Below are 19,450 nucleotides of genomic sequence, written 5' to 3' on the forward strand. Positions count from 1 at the left end.
GCCTAAAAGCCTGACTATTCAAGTCGAAGGCATACTCACATCATCATTTCACAGATGTGGGCACCTGACTGTACTGTATTGGTTTGACACCTCCATTTCCTTACCTTCTGTTACCAACAACATTCACCCTTATAAATGGTCTGTTCTTGACTAGGCCACACTTGGTCCAGGCTTGGCCGTCCCACAAATAAAAATCTAAATTTTGACATGGGTTACAACGTTGAGTTGCCAGAGAAAATAAGTCATCAAACTTCCTGGATTGGCCAAACATGCTCTTAAGCCGCACACACATGCAGCATTACATTATGTACTAACTTATAATTCTCCAAATCTGCCATGGAAACACAACCTAATTATCTCAGCACTTTGGGGAACATCTTCCTCTTCTCTTTTACAGAACTAAGGTCTGCCTAAAAGGACTGACGTGCACCAATGAGGCCACACAATATGCTTCCCCCGCTGCATTCTTATGTTTGTAGTGTGTATTTCTTATGTTTCCCTTGCTAATTTTCTTTCTTCTAGTGGAATGTGGCAGGATACTCCTTGCCGGGGGAACAGTACATCACTGCCTTTCCTCTTTGCTGTGGAGCCCTTCAGGAGTGTGTCCTTAAACCTCTTCTCTTCTCTGACTGTACTATTCATCTCCAAAGTGGAGTCCCTCAAGGCTGTGTCCTTGGTCTTTTTCTCTTGTCTCTCTGTACTATTCATCTTCACAGTGGAGTCCCTCAAGGCTGTGTCCTTGGTCTTTTTCTCTTGTCTCTCTGTACTATTTATGTTCACAGTAGAGTCCCTCAAGGCTGTGTCCTTGGTTCTTTTCTTTTGTCCCTCTGTACTATGTCTCTTCACTGTGGAGTCCCTCAAGGCGATGTACTTGGTCCTTTTTTCTTGTCTCTCTGTACTATTCTTCGTCACTGTGGAGTCCCTCAAGGCTGTGTCCCTGGTCCTTTTCTCTTGTCTCTCTGTACTATTCCTGTTCACTGTAAAATCCCTTAAGGATGTGGCGTTGGTCCTCTTCTCTTGTCTCTCTGTAGTATTCCTCTTCACTGTGGAGTCCCTCAAGGCTGTGGCCTTGGTCCTTTTCTCTTGTCTCTCTGTACTATTCCTGTTCACTGAAGTCCCTTAAGGATGTGTCATTGGTCCTCTTCTCTTGTCTCTCTGTACTATTCCTCTTCACTGTGGAGTCCCTCAAGGCTGTGTCCCTGGTCCTTTTCTCTTGTCTCTCTGTACTATTCCTCTTCACTGTGGAGTCCCTCAAGGCTGTGGCCTTGGTCCTTTTCTCTTGTCTCTCTGTACTATTCCTCTTTACTGTGGAGTCCCTCAAGGTTGTCTCCTTGGTTCTTTTCTCTTCTTTCTCTGTTATATTCCTCTTTCATCGAGTATCTCTTCTTTTAACCTATGTTCCCATTCTTATGCTGATGTCTCTCAGATCCTCTTTTTACACTCCTCTTCATTGTCTAGTTCTTTCTGTTCCACCCTCCCTGCCTGTCTACTTTCTGTTGCTTCCTGGATGACTACTAATTTTCTTCATCTCAACTCCTCTAATTCTGAGGTGCTATTCTATCCTGCTTCATCCATTGCGCCTCCAATGCCTGTCCCATCTTTTATCTTTTTCCCTTAACCTGCTTCCCTTCGTCTATAAGCAATCTTGGTGTTACCTTTGATCCCACCCATGGGTTTTTCTTCATATATGAGTACATTTTGCTTTTGGAATTTCCATCTTTGTAACATATTTAAATCTTTTCCTTTTTCTACGTTTTGTGCTATTAAAATACTAATGTCTTCTCTAACCGTTTCTCGGCGTAGCTACTGTTCTACGCTTCGAATGGGTCTCTGTGCTAAGCTACTAGCCCCTCTCCATTCAGTCTACAATTCGGCTGTACACCTACTTTTATGTTCCTTCCAACTGTGGTACCATCAACTCTTCTTTCCCATTCCTAGCTCTCATTTGACACTAGTATTTCAGTTCCTTTCTATTTCATGTAAGGGTTCACATGGCCTTGCACCTCCTTATATGTCTGTGTGATTTCTTTGTCATGATTTGACGTTCTGCGTCTGCTTCCTAAGCTCCAAGCCTTGGAATCTGTTAGCTCAGCCTGCGAGGTCTTCACTATCATGTTCAGACTTCTACTCATGACTTAAGCAACACTTTCTCTCTTCTTCCTCATGAATCCCAATGCCTATTATAACGTCTACCACTGATGTTTATTGTACTGTTGGTTTTCCGTGCATAGCTCTTTTGCAAACATAATTCATGAATCTAAAGAAATACAAATACACATATGAAAACAATGATATCATTGCCCTTAGCTAGCAAATCCTTCACATGGAACTGTTGACACCAGTATGGTCCTTTACTTGGGCACTATTGCAACTTTGGCGTGAATGTGCATAATATTGAGTCAGCAGTGGCATTGCACCATTGAGGGCGACATGAGCATGGGCGATGTGAAACGGTCACGTTCAGTTTCTGGTGGATGTGCTGAAAGTAGGATGTCATGTCTAGTCAACACAGGATTATTGTCTGGGGGCAATGGGAAAGTAGCATAGGGCACTTGTCTGGGGGCAATGGGAAAGTAGCCTGAGGCAAATGTCTGGTGCTCTTGATAAAGTGGAATGGGGAAATGGTGGTGATCGCTAGTGTGCTTGTGCAGTGTGTGAATGGGTGTTATGTGGTGGATTCAGCTAGGAGATGGCCTGGTATTCTGACAACCTAAGCAGTGATGCTGTTCGGTCTCCAAGGTTGAAGGGGGGCATGATTCCCTATGCAGTGTTTGTGTGTAAACATGATTTCATCTATGAGATTTATAAAGTGCAGGTCCAGTTGGAAACAAACGGTGGCCCATGAAGGAGGAGGTCATCAAGGGCCTCCATCATTGTCTTAGTGTTTGGGTTCCCAAGGTGGTTACATCTGTGTGTTCTTTAAGGTGCTTTATGCAGGATTCCTCCCGCTTCTAAGGGCTGTAATAGTTGGTATTATTATTACACGATTTCAGGGGATTCTGTTCTTCCAGTGCGCCTATAGGTCAAGGAGACAGTACCCTCTTTCAAGAAAGAAATGATTCAATCCTCAGATGCTGTAGAGGAGGTTAAAGGTGGCCATTTATGCTCGGAATTGAGACTTTGGCAGTAAAACCAAAGTGTCTTCTGCATACCGTTGACATTGTGTTTCCATGAGCTGCCTCTGTGCGCCATCAAGCTCCCTTCCATTCTCCTTAGCGTTAACTTGAGAAACTCTTTCAGAAGGGGGCCCATTGCGGTTTCACTCACTCGCTCACTCAATCACTCAATCACTCACTCACTCACTGAGGACCAGAAAGATCACGCCAGCAGCAGAGGAGGCAGACCCAGGCAGAGAGTGGTAACATAGAGCTGTGCAGGATATGGGCTGGCTTCAGTAGAGCAATCACCAACAGTCACAATGAATGCAGGCTTCCTCAATCAACCAACAATGACACTGAATGCCATATTGCATTACACACCCATGCCGTAACACCCAGCACACACCGGTGCCATATTGCATTACACACCGGTGCTGTAACACCCAGCTCACACCGGTGCCATAAAACCCTGTCAGTGCCGTAACACCCAGCACACAACGGTGCCATAACACACAGCACACACCAGTGCCAATACACCCAGTCAGTACACACCAGTGCCATAACACCCAGCAGACACTGGTGCCATATTGCATTACACACCAGTGCCGTAACACCCAGCACACACCAGTGCCATGAAACCCAGTCAGTACACACCGGTGCCATAACACCCAGCACACACCGGAGCCATAACACCCAACACACACCGGTGCCATAACACCCAGCAGACACCAGTGCCATAACACCCAGCAGACACCAGTGCCATAACACCCAGCACACACTGGAGCCATAACACCCAGCACACACTGGTGCCATAACACCCAACAGATACCGGTGCCATAACACCCAGCAGACACCGGAGCCATAACACCCAGCACACACCGGTGCCATGACACCCAGCAGACACCGGTGCCATATTACATTACACACCAGTGCCGTAACACCCAGCACACACCGGTGCCATAACACCCAGCACACACCAGTACCATAACACCCAGTGAGTACACACCGGTGCCATAACACCCAGCACACACCGGAGCCATAACACCCAGCACACACTGGTGCCATATTGCATTACATACCGGTGCCGTAACACCCAGCACACACTGGTGCCATAACACCCAGCACACACCAGTGCCATAACACACAGTCAGTACACACCGGTGCCATAACACCCAGCACACACCGGAGCCATAACACCAAGCACACACCGGTGCCATAACACCCAGCAGACACCGGTGCCATAACACCCAGCAGACACCGGTGCCATATTGCATTACACACCAGTGCCGTAACACCCAGCACACACCCGTGGTGTAACACCCAGCACACACCGGTGCCATAACACCCAGTCAGTACACACCAGTGCCATAACACCCAGTCAGTACACACCGGTGCCATAACACCCAGCACACACCGGAGCCATAACACCCAGCAGACACTGGTGCCATATTGCATTACACATCAGTGCCGTAACATCCAGCACACACCCGTGCCGTAACAGTCAGTAGACACCAGTGCCATAACACCCAGTCAGTACACACCGGTGCCATAACACCCAGCACACACCGGAGCCATACCACCCAGCACACACCGGTGCCATATTGCATTACACACCAGTGCCGTAACACCCAGCACACACTGGAGCCATAACACCAAGCACACACCAGTGCCGTAACACCCAGCACACACCCGTGCCGTAACACCCAGCACACACCAGTGCCATAACACCCAGTCAGTACACACCAGTGCCATAACACCCAGCAGACACCGGTGCCATAACACCCAGCACACACTGGAGCCATAATACCCAGCACACACCAGTGCCATAACACCCAGCAGACACCGGTGCCATAACACCCAGCACACACCGGTGCCATAACACCCAAAAGATACCGGTGCCATAACACCCAGCACACACCAGTGCCATAACACCCAGAAGCAACACATAACAAGCAACAACATTAGAGCTTTCAAATAATTTCAGATTAGATATAAATAATAAACTGAAGAATACACTCACCACCAAAATCCCCCTCGGATGCATCATCTGATTCATGGCATCGCAGCAAAAGGAAAGAGACATGGATACCAACTGCTACCAGCTAGTACCTTCTATAAGCAGGAGTACACGGGTCACCTTATTTATACACAGTGAGTGCCATGGTCAGTGCAGAACAGCGGTAAGCCATCCACACAATGACGCGAAACACTGGCACCAGGGAAAGATAACACCTATTATTACAGAGTCTGTGAGTGGGAGAAGCCAGCATGATCTGTCCCATGAACATAGGATACTACTTTGCAACAGAAACATACTTAAGGATAAGACTCCAATGACCAGGCAAAAGGGCCGCAATTTACTATAATAACTCTGTCCCTGTGTTCTAGAAATATACACCCCCTCTCTTGTAAACTACTCTACCCTATTCCCGGCACCCCTCTGTTTGCTTATGGGAGGTATTTAATCTTAATGAATTTCCCTTTCATAGCCCTGCATCTCTGCGCTTGTGTTGAACTCGCTTGATCCTGGATGAGGAGCATCGTCGGCGAACGCTGCTGAGGAGTTGGGCTTGGATTTAGTCCTGCATCTTTCCTGCTCCCAGCGGCAATTACATGTATATTTCTGTATCACCATGAGCTGTAATCATCCAATCATCCATCATGAACTTCACCTGTCCCAACTTTCTATCCCTCATACAAATTTAACCCCCTAGCAGTTAAAACACCTTCAAATGGCACTGCCTAGCATAATCAGGGTTTTCACCTTGTCTGCTTCAAGAACTATATACCTGAAAAAAAAACCACTAAATATAGAAATACAATGAGCTGTAAGTAGATTCAGCCAGGGAAGGTGGACAGTGTAGTGGCTAGCCCATGGGCAGCTCTCAAGAGAGGAATATGGAATATGAATAAGCAGTATTCTTGCATGGATGGCCACCACACAGAGAGCAGCCAAAAGAGGAGATAGGTTTGCTATAGGCGGTGGTTTAGATTGTAAAGAGCTGGGGACCAATCAAAGACCTTTAGAGCACCCTTCCTGGGAGGTGGAAGGGGAAAGGCAGAGATGAGGGATAAGGCGTGATCATCCAGATAGAAGGTGCGACTGTGTTCCACCTGGAATCAAGAGGAGCGCCAAGGGCAGATATCAGTGTTTGCTATCTTGGATTAAAGATTCTGTTAGATAGTTGAGTAACTCAAAACAAAATGCAATCTTTCCTATCATTTCCTATGTTCCTCTTAATTAGGTTGAGTTCTTTCCTCCTCTGGAATCTTCCCATCTCTTCCCCAGTGTCCCTTTCATGGGATGTGTGCAGCTAGGCCCTCCCAGCATCGGACTCAAAAGCCCTTACAGTGGCCTGTACCTGTCTTCTTGATTTGATATAGATGAACTGGCGGGTTAGTGGACACAGCCAGTAGAGACATGGTGAGTAGTTCCTGGGTTCTGCATAGAAGTCCTTCTGATCTCCCTTTTCCTACCTCTCTAATCTCACAGTAAACTACCTGATCCCAACGCATACCTCCTTGCACCTGTTTGTATATGGGCGAGTCCTTTCTGTATTATGTTCCTGTCACAGTCTTTCCTCCATCTTATGCAATTCCCCCTCTCTGTCTCTTGCCACCTTTAATAGCACTGCCCCCTCCTCCTTATGGTTCGTTCTCTCTCCAGTCTCATGACTAGTCTCCAGTCTCATGCCTGTTTGTTTATCCCCCTAACGTTAGCGCATCTAAGTCACTGCCTGAGTCTGATGTTGCTGACTCCTCCTTCACCTTATGTCGCAAGAGTTCCTTCTGTGCCCAGGCTCCTATCCCTATCTCCGTAGGTCTCAAAGGTTCCTTCTGTGCCCAGGCTTCTATCCCTATCTCCGTAGGTCTCAAAGGTTCCTTCTGCACCCAGGCTCCTATCCCTATCTCCTTAGGTCTCGACAGTTCCTTCTGCACCCATGCTCCTATCCCTACCTCCTTAGGTCTCAACAGTTCCTTCTGGGCGCAGGCTCCTATCCCTATCTTCGTAGGTCTCGACAGTTCCTTCTGTGCTCAGGCTCCTATCCCTATCTCCGTAGGTCTCAACAGTTCCTTCTGTGCCCAGGCTCCTATCCCTATCTCCTTAGGTCTCAACAGTTCCTTCTGCACCCAGGCTCCTATCCCTATCTCCTTAGGTCTAAACAGTTCCTTCTGCGCCCAGGCTCATATCCCTATCTCTTTAGGTCTCAACAGTTCCTTCTGCACCCAGGCTTCTATCCCTATGTCTCTCCTTAGGTCTCAACAGTTCCTTCTGTGCCCAGGCTCCTATCCCTATCTCCTTAGGTTTCAACAGTTCCTTCTGCACCCATGCTCCTATCCCCATCTCTTAACTTCCATTCTCCTGGCATGATGTTATCATCCACTCCTGCCACCATCCTTTTTCTAGCGTTACCACTTCCTCTTCTACTCTTTGCATTCTCACCACCTCTTTCTTCTTTCTCACTCAGCTGTTGCTACCTCTACTCTGATTACCACCCACGAGAAAAAATACAAACTATAAAGAGCCTACAACACGAGGCGGAAACCACACAGAAATCAAGAGGCCCAGAAAATATGCAGAAAACACACAGGCCATAGATGGAGCCCAGACCCATCTCTGAGACGCCTCCACGATAGAGAGTATCCAGCAATGCGCGCGCGCACACACACACACACACACACACACACACTTAAGTACATGTAGGATGATGACACAAATAACTAACATACAGGCAAAACATTAGGCTCAACTAGACAGGCACACACACCAGTACAGAGGACACAGACACCAGGAGTGCTTCAAGTAGTCGTATAAGCATTCATTAGAAACACTCAGAAGTAGCAAATATAAAACACAATCTATATATATATATATATCTAACATCCTTGAGGTGTGCAGGAGCAGTGACTTAATCAGCTGTTACGACTTTGCGAAAAGCACAAAAGAAAGAGTGCAAGAGATTCACAGGGATTGGGCAATGAGCAGAAGAGCATCAGGATCCCAGGCCTGGAGAAAAATAAACATCTAACAAGTAGCCGGCCTATCCTGTGTTTTAGAAACTAGCAAGACGAAGGTCACAGCTTAAGTGAATAAGAACTGAGCAGAAGAGTGCACGGTACAAGTTGATCAGGGAGAAGACATATGCCGCCCCCTGTAGGAAAACCTCCACCTACGAGTGGAATCACAAATACAGAATGCTGCGAAGCACCCGAGCCCTGGAAGAGATCAATATTTTGGACCAATAGAAGCCATGAGGTCCTTCTGCATAATAGGGAGTATCTTAAAAATCACACGTTGATTCCTGAGTTATAGATATTCACAAGTAATAGAGCCATTCACCTTCACGCATGTACAACTACACCATTTAGATGTGCACATGGTCCCAGAGCAAGAGGCTTGGATGCACACCACTTTGAAGTCATGCAGTCACACTATGGGAAAGGAAGACGATGGGTTCAGAAAGGCAACATGTTTCCAATGAGAAGTCGCAATGTTAACTGTTAGTTGAACAGTCGCCAGAGTGAGAACAGTAAATTGGTGCCAACCCTTTTGGTCCCATGAGAAAGGATGTGAAGTATGCTATTTTGTTGCCACACTGTGCACACCTCACAATTCTATTGGCTAAATATGATGGAAGCGACCTACACCAGGACATCCGAAGGGTCATAGCCAATCAGCAATCAAGTTGTATGTGAAACATTTAGGCGTGTCACCTGTCCAATCAAAACTGTGTTTAACCGGAAGACCCCATGATGAGATCATTGGCAAGAGGTAGCCATTCGAATGGTCACAAGGATAGGATAGGCCAATCGGGCTAGGTATTGTATAGAATCACCTATAGCACAACCAAGACTTTCCAATCAGCGAATGTAAATTTACATGCATCTTGAAACATTGTTCAAGACTTCACTCCACATTATATAAGCTGCCATTTAAGCCATGTAATGGTGTAACGTTGAATGATTCCCAGCTGTGATTGCATGCAATAAACGTTCGCTTTGTCTTGCTTCCGTGCACTTTTATTGGTTCATTGGATTACTTTTATAATATTGTGTTTGGGCCTTCTCCTACATTCCTTGTCCACTCTCACTCTCTAATGTTACCTCCTAACAGTTCACTGCAGTCATTCTTCTCGCCTCACCTAAATTGACTCTGCTTCCCCCAATGCTTTCTAGTTTGCAACATTCATCAACAGAACCCTCCTGCTCCTAAACCCAGACTGTCTGCCTGGGGGTGGGCGTATTTATGTATTGCGCTACCTCGTCCCCCAGGGTAGGTCTGCTTGTGAGGGTCTTCACTTTTGCTTGGTAATTAGGTGAGGGCTGTGATAGGCTGTCATCCCTGTGTGCATCTGTGGATGCTTTAGAGTCAAGGGTCTTGGCTAAATATACATTTGGCTAATCAGCTATTTTGGGATTCTACGTTTTCCCCCTGACCCTCCCATGGGCTGCCTGTCATGTCATGTACTGAAAAGTTCTTTGTTTTTTCCAGCATGTGTTTCACTGACCAGGTGCACACTGGGTAAGTGTGGGGATACCTTGTTTTACCCGGCGTTGGGGCAATTAGTATAATTGTATCCCCAGCAGGAGAATCCCTTGTCTGGGAACAGTGTCACCAGAAGTGCCTATTCTGTGTGGATTTCTTAGCTTTCCCCAACAGCCAAACACGCAACCTTACATCTGTGGTTCTGTGAGGTTCTCTGCATGTCTCACAAACTCTCAGAGATGAGTTCATTGATGTGCAGTGTACAGTCAGAGAATAATTACATTGATGTGCCTTGGAAGGTGGGAACAGCACCTAAGCACGTCACTAGCAATACGTTCAAAAGATCCTTCTACATTAAAGATAAAGCATACTTTGCCAACATTATGGATTCGACTCTTCTCAGGGAGAGCTTCAGGCAGGGAAGGGGTGCACTAAGTTCACACAGCGCCGTCTCCCAAGGGATTGTGGTAGAGGTAGAGTTGTCATGACTGGGTTGGCCGACTGTGCCAGCGTGGTGGAGAATGTTTATGCTCCCAGGAAAGGTCTGAGGTGCAGCACTGGGATTCAGACTTACAATGTGATGGTCACCAAATCTGTGTGATTTAGTGGTCATCTTCTTAACACCACTGGCCAAATGTCTACTGCCCACCCTTGAGAGGCCTCACCATAGCAGACCCCAGGACCAGTCAAGGAACTTCATCACAAGAGCAACTCAAGGGATGCTGGAGACCTAAAAGCCACAACAGAGGGTGGAGGGCATCTGGGCAGAGGAGGGATACTCAACAGTGATAAACACATCAGCGAGATCAAAGAGAATGAGGATAATGACAGACAGCAGTGGTGACTCACAGGGAACTGCAGGTGTGGGTGGATTCTGCAGAAGTCAGAATGTCTCACTAAGACACAAGTCGTATTCAGTGATAATGCCGCCATGAAAATGGCCGCCGAGTGGTGACAGTTCCCTAAAAAGCACCCTCCAGACAATCAAACACCTTCCCCAAATATTCTGGGATTGGAGGTAATAATATATAATTATACCCATCCTAGAATATTTGGGGAAAGAATTTTAGGGGTCAGGAAAGAAAAGTTACCTACCTGACCACTTTTTCACAGTGACATCATCACATGTAATCCAATTAGTTAGTAATGTAATTGAGACTACACACTGGAGAACCTTTGCATATCAAGGAAGGAGGTACAAAGAGAGGTTTATTTTATTCAAATTGTTCTTATGAGGTGCAAACCAGATCAGTGTGTAGAACATAGAGGAGACAACTTAAGTGCAAGGAATGTATTAATGGGAAAATGTTAACAAGGGGACAGGAAAGTTCCATTCTTTCCTAAAAATTCAGGCAGGAGGCAGCCATGTGTAGGTCAGAGGGGCGAAAGTCAGAAAAGTTTTGGAGTGAAATAGAGGAAGCTTGACTTTAGGTTCCAGCCTTTCACGCTCTCGGGATCTTCTGAGAACTGCCACTGGCTTCCTGACATTGTCCAGCCAGATACGGCAGCTGCTGGAATCCGGACTTCCCAAGGAAAGCAGGTAAATTAGGAAGCAGAAGCAAGATATGGTCCAACTTCCTTTCCCAACTACGAGTCGAGCAGTAGCATGAAGAGGAGAGTTCAGTGCACACTGAGAAGTTCCAAGAAGCAAACCCAGCTGGAAGCTTGCATGGTGTTCCATTCTTAAAAGATGCATCATCATTATAGAAGCCTAATGAGTGAGCACATGAGCTCCCATGGGACTGCAAGCATTGCTAGTTAGGGCAGCTAGCCTGGGTTGGTTGACTTTTGGTCAGCTCATTTGGCTGTAGATACTGTTAGGCCTAAGAAACATTCACATACATCCGCCTGTCATCAGCACATTGACTGGTATTTACTTTATTTTGCTGCAAGATCTCATATAGTCACTCATGTTATGACTAGAAAGAATCAAAGAAAAACTGGATGCCTGACAAAATGGATGCCTGACAAAATGGATGCCTGACAAAATGGATGCCTGATGGGCACCACAAAGCATCAACAAAGCCAACAACTGTACGCTTCCAACCCGAATAAATTTAAAGATACATGTCAAGTGAGGGCCCAATCAGTTCAGTGCCTCACCAAAAACGGCCACTCACTCAGATAGGACTCATGAGACGCTGAATGGAAAGCCATGGATAGATCGAGGAGAAGCAATTAGCAAGCTTTGTTGGTGGGAAGTATATGGTACTTGAAGGGTTACATCCTCTGACTGATCCTTACACAGTAGGTGATATTCATGTGTATTATTGGCAAAGCCACAACTTTTTCAAGAATCTTTCTGATAACAAGAAAACTAGTAAGAGGACGGTCGTTGTTCCAAATATCTGGATCTAGTGAGGCATTATCAGAAGAGGAAAATCCCTCTTTTTTCTTTTAGTTTTGTTTTATACTTGTTTTAATTGATAGTCCATTTTTACAAGAGTCGACTTTTTTTTTTACAACAGAAACGAAAATGTCGACTCTTGTAAAGATTGATTTTCAATTAAAAGAAGTACTTAAAAAAAACAAAAAAAGAGGAATTTTCCTCTTCTGATCATGAAAATTACTCCTCATTTCAGGAATCATCAAAAACTGTCATTAGAATAAGAGGCATTAATGACAGAGCACAGAAGCAAAGGTTCAAAAGAGGGAACATTGGTTCGCTGGAACAATGTCACCGGCAGAAAAAGTAGTTTTGAACTAATGGAGAAAGAACTATGCGCTAGATGTCTGTGGGCTCCATGGAAGTGTGCTTAATATGTCTGTGGGCTCCATGGAAGTGTGCTTAATATGTCTGTGGGCTCCATGGAAGTGTGCTTAATATGTCTGTGGGCTCCATGGAAGTGTGCTTAATATGGCGTGGGGGTAATGGCTCCCAAAAGGAAATGACAGTGTTGGACTGAACTCTAGAAATCCAGCAAGAGGTACAACAAAAGGTTAAAGGTCCTGAGATGCTCTTTGTACTGGGCTCTGGCCTCTGATTTGAAAGTTCACTTTGAGGGCTTAGAAGGAGGGGATTGGATGGCAGTGGAGGAGACTGGTGACCATGAGTTATGAAATTAGACTATTTCTGTCCAATAAGAGGAACATGGAAAGAGGAGGATGGATCGGGTGTTGCAGTGTTGCAGTACACGTGATTGCCCCTTCCGATACCTTCCTAGGAACCCAGTTTCACGTGGCCCCCGAAAATTAAATGTCACTGGTACATCATTTTCGCTACGTTACGTCACCCTTATAAGAGGCTACCAACCTACACAAGTGGCATTTTTAGAGTGGTTTTCATGTAAAGAGTATAGCTTAAAAAGTAAATCCTAAAACTTACAACTTAATGTCCCCGTACTCTCATCCTCATCGTCGTCTCCCCTAAACGAGACATCGATGCTGTCTGAAATAAAGAAAGAAAGAAAGAGATGATACATTTCAGAGCTTGTGAACGGTTTGTGACAGGGAAGGATGCAGGGGGAGTAAGAGACTAGCATGCATGAGATGTCAATGGAAGCACCCCCTGTGTGGTGGGGGTCCCATGCATCCTAAGGGAAAGTCTCCAACACCCGCCACGGTTTATGGAATTCACAAAATGTCAGCTCTTTTCAATGCCTGGTCTTTCCTTCAATCTTAAATCCTGGTCAACACATACTGTGTCTATACTGTTTCCATTCAATTAAGTTCAGATTCAAATGTATCAGAATAAGGTTGTTCAGGAAAGTAGCAAGAGCACAAGTTCAAAGAGAACATGAGCTAATCATTAATGGAATATGTAACACGCATATTCTGCATCGCACCGCACATCATGCACTTTTCTTCTCATTACAGTCGGCTCTGTGTCATATTTTGGCTTTTTTGGTGGTCGCCCACCAAAAAGACTGATTTTTCTCTGCCGATTTTCATTGGCCCGCTAAAGCCGAAATCTGATAACCTTTTGCCCCCTCCTCCCCCACCCTTGCTGGCGGAATGTCTGTATGACTGGGCGGATCCCCCTCAAAAACCACTCCGCAACTGCCCCAGCCTCCCTGCCCACCTAAACACACAAACACATAACACACGCGCAGGCATAAACACATGCTCACACACACAAGCACTTGCCTGTTCTCCCGCCATGGCTCTTCCTGGTCCTGACGTGCCTGTCAGTCCCGGCCGGGGCCTGACACTTTGATTTAGAAAGACAGCTCTGCGCAGTCACAGTGCGGTCTTTCTAAAGAGCGGGCTCTGAGTGAGACGTGTGGCAAGACGTGTGGCAGGGCGTGTGACAGGGCGTGTGGCAAGGCGTGCTAGAGGTAACGTATGCATAGGGCTACTACTGAGAGAGTTGTATTTGGCATGGTGTCCTCTTGGAGTCAGCCACCCACTATGTTATGCTGAGGTTTACGCACTAGATGGATGAAGAAAAGGCTTGCTCGCCCGTTCTGTAGAAGAGGAGTCTGGGTCTATTCTTGGGTTCACAGAGGATAGCAGAGGAGAATAGGGCAGCGCCATTCAGCATAACAAAGGGATTTCAGAGCATGTCTTCCCACAAATGGCACCAGTGAATTGAAGTAGTGAGCTTACCTTTGATAAAGCTCTTGATGTCCTGCTCATTGGCCAGAGCACTGCCCCATAAACCTAGAGATAAGGAGGAAAACAAGAGTTACATTTAGGCACGTTCTCCCCTTCCAGCAAAAGGTATTCATGCATCCTACCTGGCAGACGCAAAGTAGAGTGCAGAAAGACTGCAAGAGGGCAGGAGAGATTCACAAGACCCTGGGGTATGATCACACAAGGATCTCACAAAGTAGAACAGAGAATGACTGCAAGAGGGCAGGAGAGATTCACAGGACCCTGGGGTATGATCAGGCAAGGACCTGGCAATGAAGGGTGGAGAATGACTGGAAGAGGGCAGGAGAGATGGGGGTGACCCTGGGATATGATCAGGCAAGGACCTGGAAAAGTAGAGCAGAGAATGACTAGAAGAGGGCAGGTGAAATTGGGGTGACCCTGGGATATAATCAGGCAAGGACCTGGCAAAGTAGAGTGGAGAATGACTGGAAGAGGGCAGGAGAGATTCACAAGACACCGGGTTATGATCAGGCAAGGACCTGGCAAAGAAGAGTGGAGAATGACTGGAAGAGGGCAGGAGAGATTCACAAGACCCTGGGTTATGATCAGTAAAGGACCTGGCAAAGAAGAGTGGAGAATGACTGTAAGAGGGCAGGAGAGATTCACAAGACTCTGGGGTATGATCAGACAAGGACCTGGCAAAGTAGAGTGGAGAACGACTGGAAGAGGGCAGGAGAGATTCACAAGACTCTGGGGTATGATCAGACAAGGACCTGGCAAAGTAGAGTGGAGAACGACTGGAAGAGGGCAGGAGAGATTCGAGAGACCCTGGGGTATGATCAGGCTAGGATCTGGCAAAGAAGAGTGGAGAATGACTGGAAGAGGGCAGGAGAGATGGAGGGTGACCCTGGGATATGATCAGGCAAGGACCTGGAAAAGTAGAGCAGAGAATGACTGGAAGAGGGCAGGAGAGATTTGGGAGACCCTGGGGTATGATCAGGCAAGGACCTGGCAAAGTAGAGTGGAGAATGCCTGGAAGAGGGCAGGAGAGATTGGGGGAGGCCCTGGGATATGACCAGGCAAGGACCTGGCAAAGTAGAGTGGAGAATGACTGGAAGAGGGCAGGAGAGATTCGGGAGACCCTGGAGTATGAGCAGACCAGGCCCTGGCCAAGAAGAGTGGAGAATGACTAGAAGAGGGCAGGAGAGATTCGAGAGACCCTGGGATATGATCAGGCAAGGACCTGGCAAAGTAGAGCAGAGAATGACTGGAAGAGGGCAGGAGAGATTCGGGGAGACCCAGGGATATGATTAGGGAAGGATCTCACAAAGTAGAGTGGAGAATGACTGGAAGAGGACAGGAGAGATTCGGGAGACCCTGGGGTATGATCAGGCAAGGTCCTCACAACTATATTGGGCAAGTTTGGAGCATAGCACCCTTAAATGAATATACTTTACCAACTGACCCTCATACACCAGTTCAACAAATGTTTACCTAATTTGCAATATTTAAATATGTGTATATCTTAAAAATGGTTAAGGGTCTGAGAGCAGTCCCTTGTGCTCACAAAGCAATTGGTGCTTACACTGGTCTTGAGTCTTTCAAGCAAACTGATCAAGTGATGTCGTCAAATTCCTAATAATTTGGTTCTACCGCCTTGCTTCCACTTCTGAACAGGCCTAGAATGTTTTAAATGAATCGACTAGGCAGTGTTTGTGCCTAAAAGACCTAAATACTATTGGACTAGAGATGCATTGCCTAAATCTCTACTTGGACGCAGGGGTTATCCTATGTCCCCAATCTCTTCCCCAAAAGCAATATACTATGTATCCATTTCTTCCTAACTGCCTTACATATTGCAGGACTCCCCCTCAGTTTATAGTTTTGTAGAGGAGGAGCCATCTACATCATTAGTAAGGTCCACCCCCTCTCCTCCGCCATATTGGGAAATGGCCAGAGTCGATGTTAGACAGAATTACATGCAGTACCCTCTCGGACCACTACATGCAATTAGGACTACAGGTGTAAGCAAAACTAACCTTTGGTATAAGTCTGTACTACAAAGTTTTTGGTAGCAGGGCTGAGCCGTCAGGCTTATCTCAAGAGGGAATGTGAGCAGTATAAGGTGTTACACAGTGGACGTACAATCATAGTGGATCAAGTAGACACTTTTACTCAAAATTTAACATGTATTCATTTATTTACACAATCATTTAGAAAACATTCACTAGAGTTAGGCAACATAATAATATACAGAGATACACTTCAGTACTAAACTAATAAGTTTCTGAACAAGTCAGGCTTCTCTGAAGTGGGAGTAAAATGGCACTTCAGTAACTATAAAAAGGGGTAAAAGGCACAAAGCAGCAGAATAGATCACATATAGTTGGTTGATAGTTCAAATAGTTTCAGTTCAACAGAATATTTCAATTCAAGTCAATAGGCCAGGTCAAAGTCAATGGGCTAGTGTTCTGGATAGGAACGAGCAGTTCTGGAATCAAACGGTAAAGTCTTTGCAAAAGTTCTTAGAAGTTGTTTTGGCGAAAAAGAATCATATGTCGGGTCACAAGCTGATTAGGCCTGCAAGCTGGGAAGTTTCACGAACTTTCACCGAGAGGGAGAGATTTTCTCAATGGAGTTGGCCCAGTACCTTAAAGTGAAGAAACAGATGTTGCTGAAGTCGTTGGTTCCTGGCAGTTACTGCAGATCTCGCTGTTCCTGAGCCTCAGTCATGGGGACAAGAGGGAGGGCGTTGGAGGAATCCTGTACTGCACAGGATCATTGAAGAAAGCCAACAAGATGGAGTCACTTCAGTTTCCAGTAGCTGTAGATTTAAGAACACAAGCTCGTGTCCCTCTCACTGTTTAATCCTAACTAGCCTTGAGAATGGTATCCAGGTGTCTTAAAAGTTGATTGGTCCCACCAACTCAAAGGAAGAAGCCGTCATTGAAGGAACTTACCAGTCGAATGGAATTTTGGCATTTCGGACCTGCAGCAGGGCTTCACCGGGCAAACCAACGGTCCAGGGGTTGCATCAGCAGTCCTCTTCCAGCTCATCTTTGGTTCTTTCGTTCCAGTGGTCGACTCTGCCTTCCAGTCCATGAGGCTTGCCTTTTAAACAGTTTTCTCCCAATTATTCCAGCCTAGCTGTCACTCACCCAGCAGGGTGGCTGTCATTGCCAGACTGTCAGCAAGCCACTCATGTCAAGGTGCATTCAGGTCTCCTAAGAGACCAAGCACAGGGAGTTTCGGGCACCTCCCTCACTTCCTGCCCACCCCAGACACTCAGGCGCCAGAGGCGGCCTTCAGTCCTGAAGCCCACCCAAGGCAAACAAACAAAGGGACCACATCTGGTTTTGCGCACAGAGACAAACCCTAGAAGGACCTTTCCAAAAGAAAACGGCAAAAAAAGAAGACCGGGAACTGTTTTAACAAGGGGCGTAAGGCACCATATTGAAAAACATGGCTCCCGCGATATTAAGCTACCTGTGTTCGCGGATGGGAAAAATCAAGGTAGTTCATTATACTACCACGACCACCAGCCATTTCAATAGGAAAGGGTAGCATTTGACTGCCACATGAGTATTTAGACACATTGGATACTAAGTAGCCCCTCCAGCACTCTATAGGAAGATAGTGTGTGTTAGCTCTATGAATTTGGAAAGACTAGTAAACTCAATTTCACTTTACATTCTCTGGGAAACAGTAGTTTATCCCAGAGAAGGTATTTAAACCTTTGGGAAGTCTGAAAGACATCCCTGTGTCACTGCACTGAGGGTGCTGTGTAACACACATGAAAAGATGATGCCTATGGAGTTTTCTAAAACCCCATAATCAAAGAAAACAAATGTAAAACACACATCAAAATAAATGAACGAGTGGGAAAAAAGGCTCACACACTTTCCAGGTAAAATAAATCAAGTGCTCAAAATCCAGCAAAGTTGCTGGGGGTCTCTAAGGTGAAGGGAATTAGCACATTTATGAGAATTCTCCCTAACAGTTGTGCCCTGTCTGACACCTGCTCTAATATCAATACCTCAGAAAGTGTTGGTGAGATGTCTTCCACTGAGAGTACCGTATCAAATGTATCCTTGAATTGATACAAGAGACATAAGCCAGCATGACAAACGTATGTGAGCATGTTCTGTAAATCCTAAGCCAGGCCAAAGTGATGTCATGAAGAGCCACCGCGGGGGCGCACTGCCAAATGAAGATGATGATATGATGTTGGGATAGATGGGTAAACTGAAGAGATGATAATATGTTGCAAACATGAAGAAGTCACATGAAGTCAATGACGACTTAGTGACAAGAAGTTCACTGGTGTACATATGCTGACACGCAAATAGGTATATCAAAATATATATAGGCTGCCTGAGGTAGAACATTGGAAATAAGCAAAGCTGCCATTATAGTGGATCGACGTCGGCTCGTATAAAGACTCCAGAAAGACTGGAAGCTGCGGAACTGACCAGACGTAGGATTACATATTCTTGCAAGGCACACCAAAGGCTGTTGGCTTGGAATCAAGGAAGTTGCAAGAGGAGACCTCATGTGTGGAGGACACCTTCTTCTTGGAAGAGGTACAGAAGAGAACATTGCGACCGCCAAGTATTGGACATTCAAAGATGCAGAAGGTATATCAAGATGGAGTGAGCAAGTCTCCAGAGGCCAAAAGGGTAGTAAATGAAATCAAACAGGGCTAAATAAGAGACCGAATGGACACACTCGTGGTCTCTTCACATGTGATGCAGAAGCTGAACATAGATCCTTTTCATGCAGCTCCAGACACAGATAGTGATATGCCTTCTCTCGCGTGCCGCGAGGTCAAGTACAAAGAGAAAACCTTGACTTGAGGACTAGGTGACGAGGGATAGTTGCCTAAGTGACTGGGAAGGCAGTTGTCTGACGTAGTTCTCTTGCATCTGTTTTCTTAGCTTACTGGCTGCTAACGAGCTAAATGTCTGAGCTTGGTACAAGAGTGCCCAACCAATTGTAGGGGTTTGTGTGACCTTGGTTAATACAATGTTGCATCCACCAATTAGGTGCTAGCAGCTCTTCTATGTTTGTATCTCGTGCTATTTTGGAGGTAGTCTGATCCGTGCCTATTATTTGAAGGACAGGTCGAAATGTACTAATCCTTCAGTGAACATATATATAGATGTGTCCCTTAAACCAATCCCTCCATTCAATATGTTTTTGCTGGTTTGCCACATAGGGTGATGTCATAGCTGAAGCACCAAGGGGTATAAAGCCCTCAATGAAAGTGGAGACGAGAATGCAGGGATTTTGCAAGGCGTTTACCATGTTTTCCTGTTTTTATTTGTAA

The 19,450-nt window shown here is 46.0% G+C and overlaps 1 protein-coding gene across 1 annotated transcript in view; it reads right to left on the reverse strand.

Annotated features, from left to right (window-relative positions):
* LOC138570281 (cytosolic phospholipase A2 gamma-like) overlaps positions 1-19,450 on the reverse strand; it is a 507,932-nt gene that overhangs the window by 259,488 nt on the left and 228,994 nt on the right. Inside the window, exons 9-10 of the mRNA XM_069649050.1 lie at positions 14,134-14,187; positions 12,911-12,973 (exon numbers count right to left, since the gene is read on the reverse strand). Of these exons, the coding sequence (XP_069505151.1) occupies positions 12,911-12,973; positions 14,134-14,187 (117 nt within the window). The remainder of the gene's footprint in view (positions 1-12,910; positions 12,974-14,133; positions 14,188-19,450) is intronic.

The sequence above is a fragment of the Ambystoma mexicanum genome, chromosome 2q (assembly GCF_040938575.1).
Source record: "Ambystoma mexicanum isolate Mex_15411 chromosome 2q, UKY_AmexF1_1, whole genome shotgun sequence".
In the NCBI taxonomy this organism is placed as follows: Eukaryota; Metazoa; Chordata; class Amphibia; order Caudata; family Ambystomatidae; genus Ambystoma; species Ambystoma mexicanum.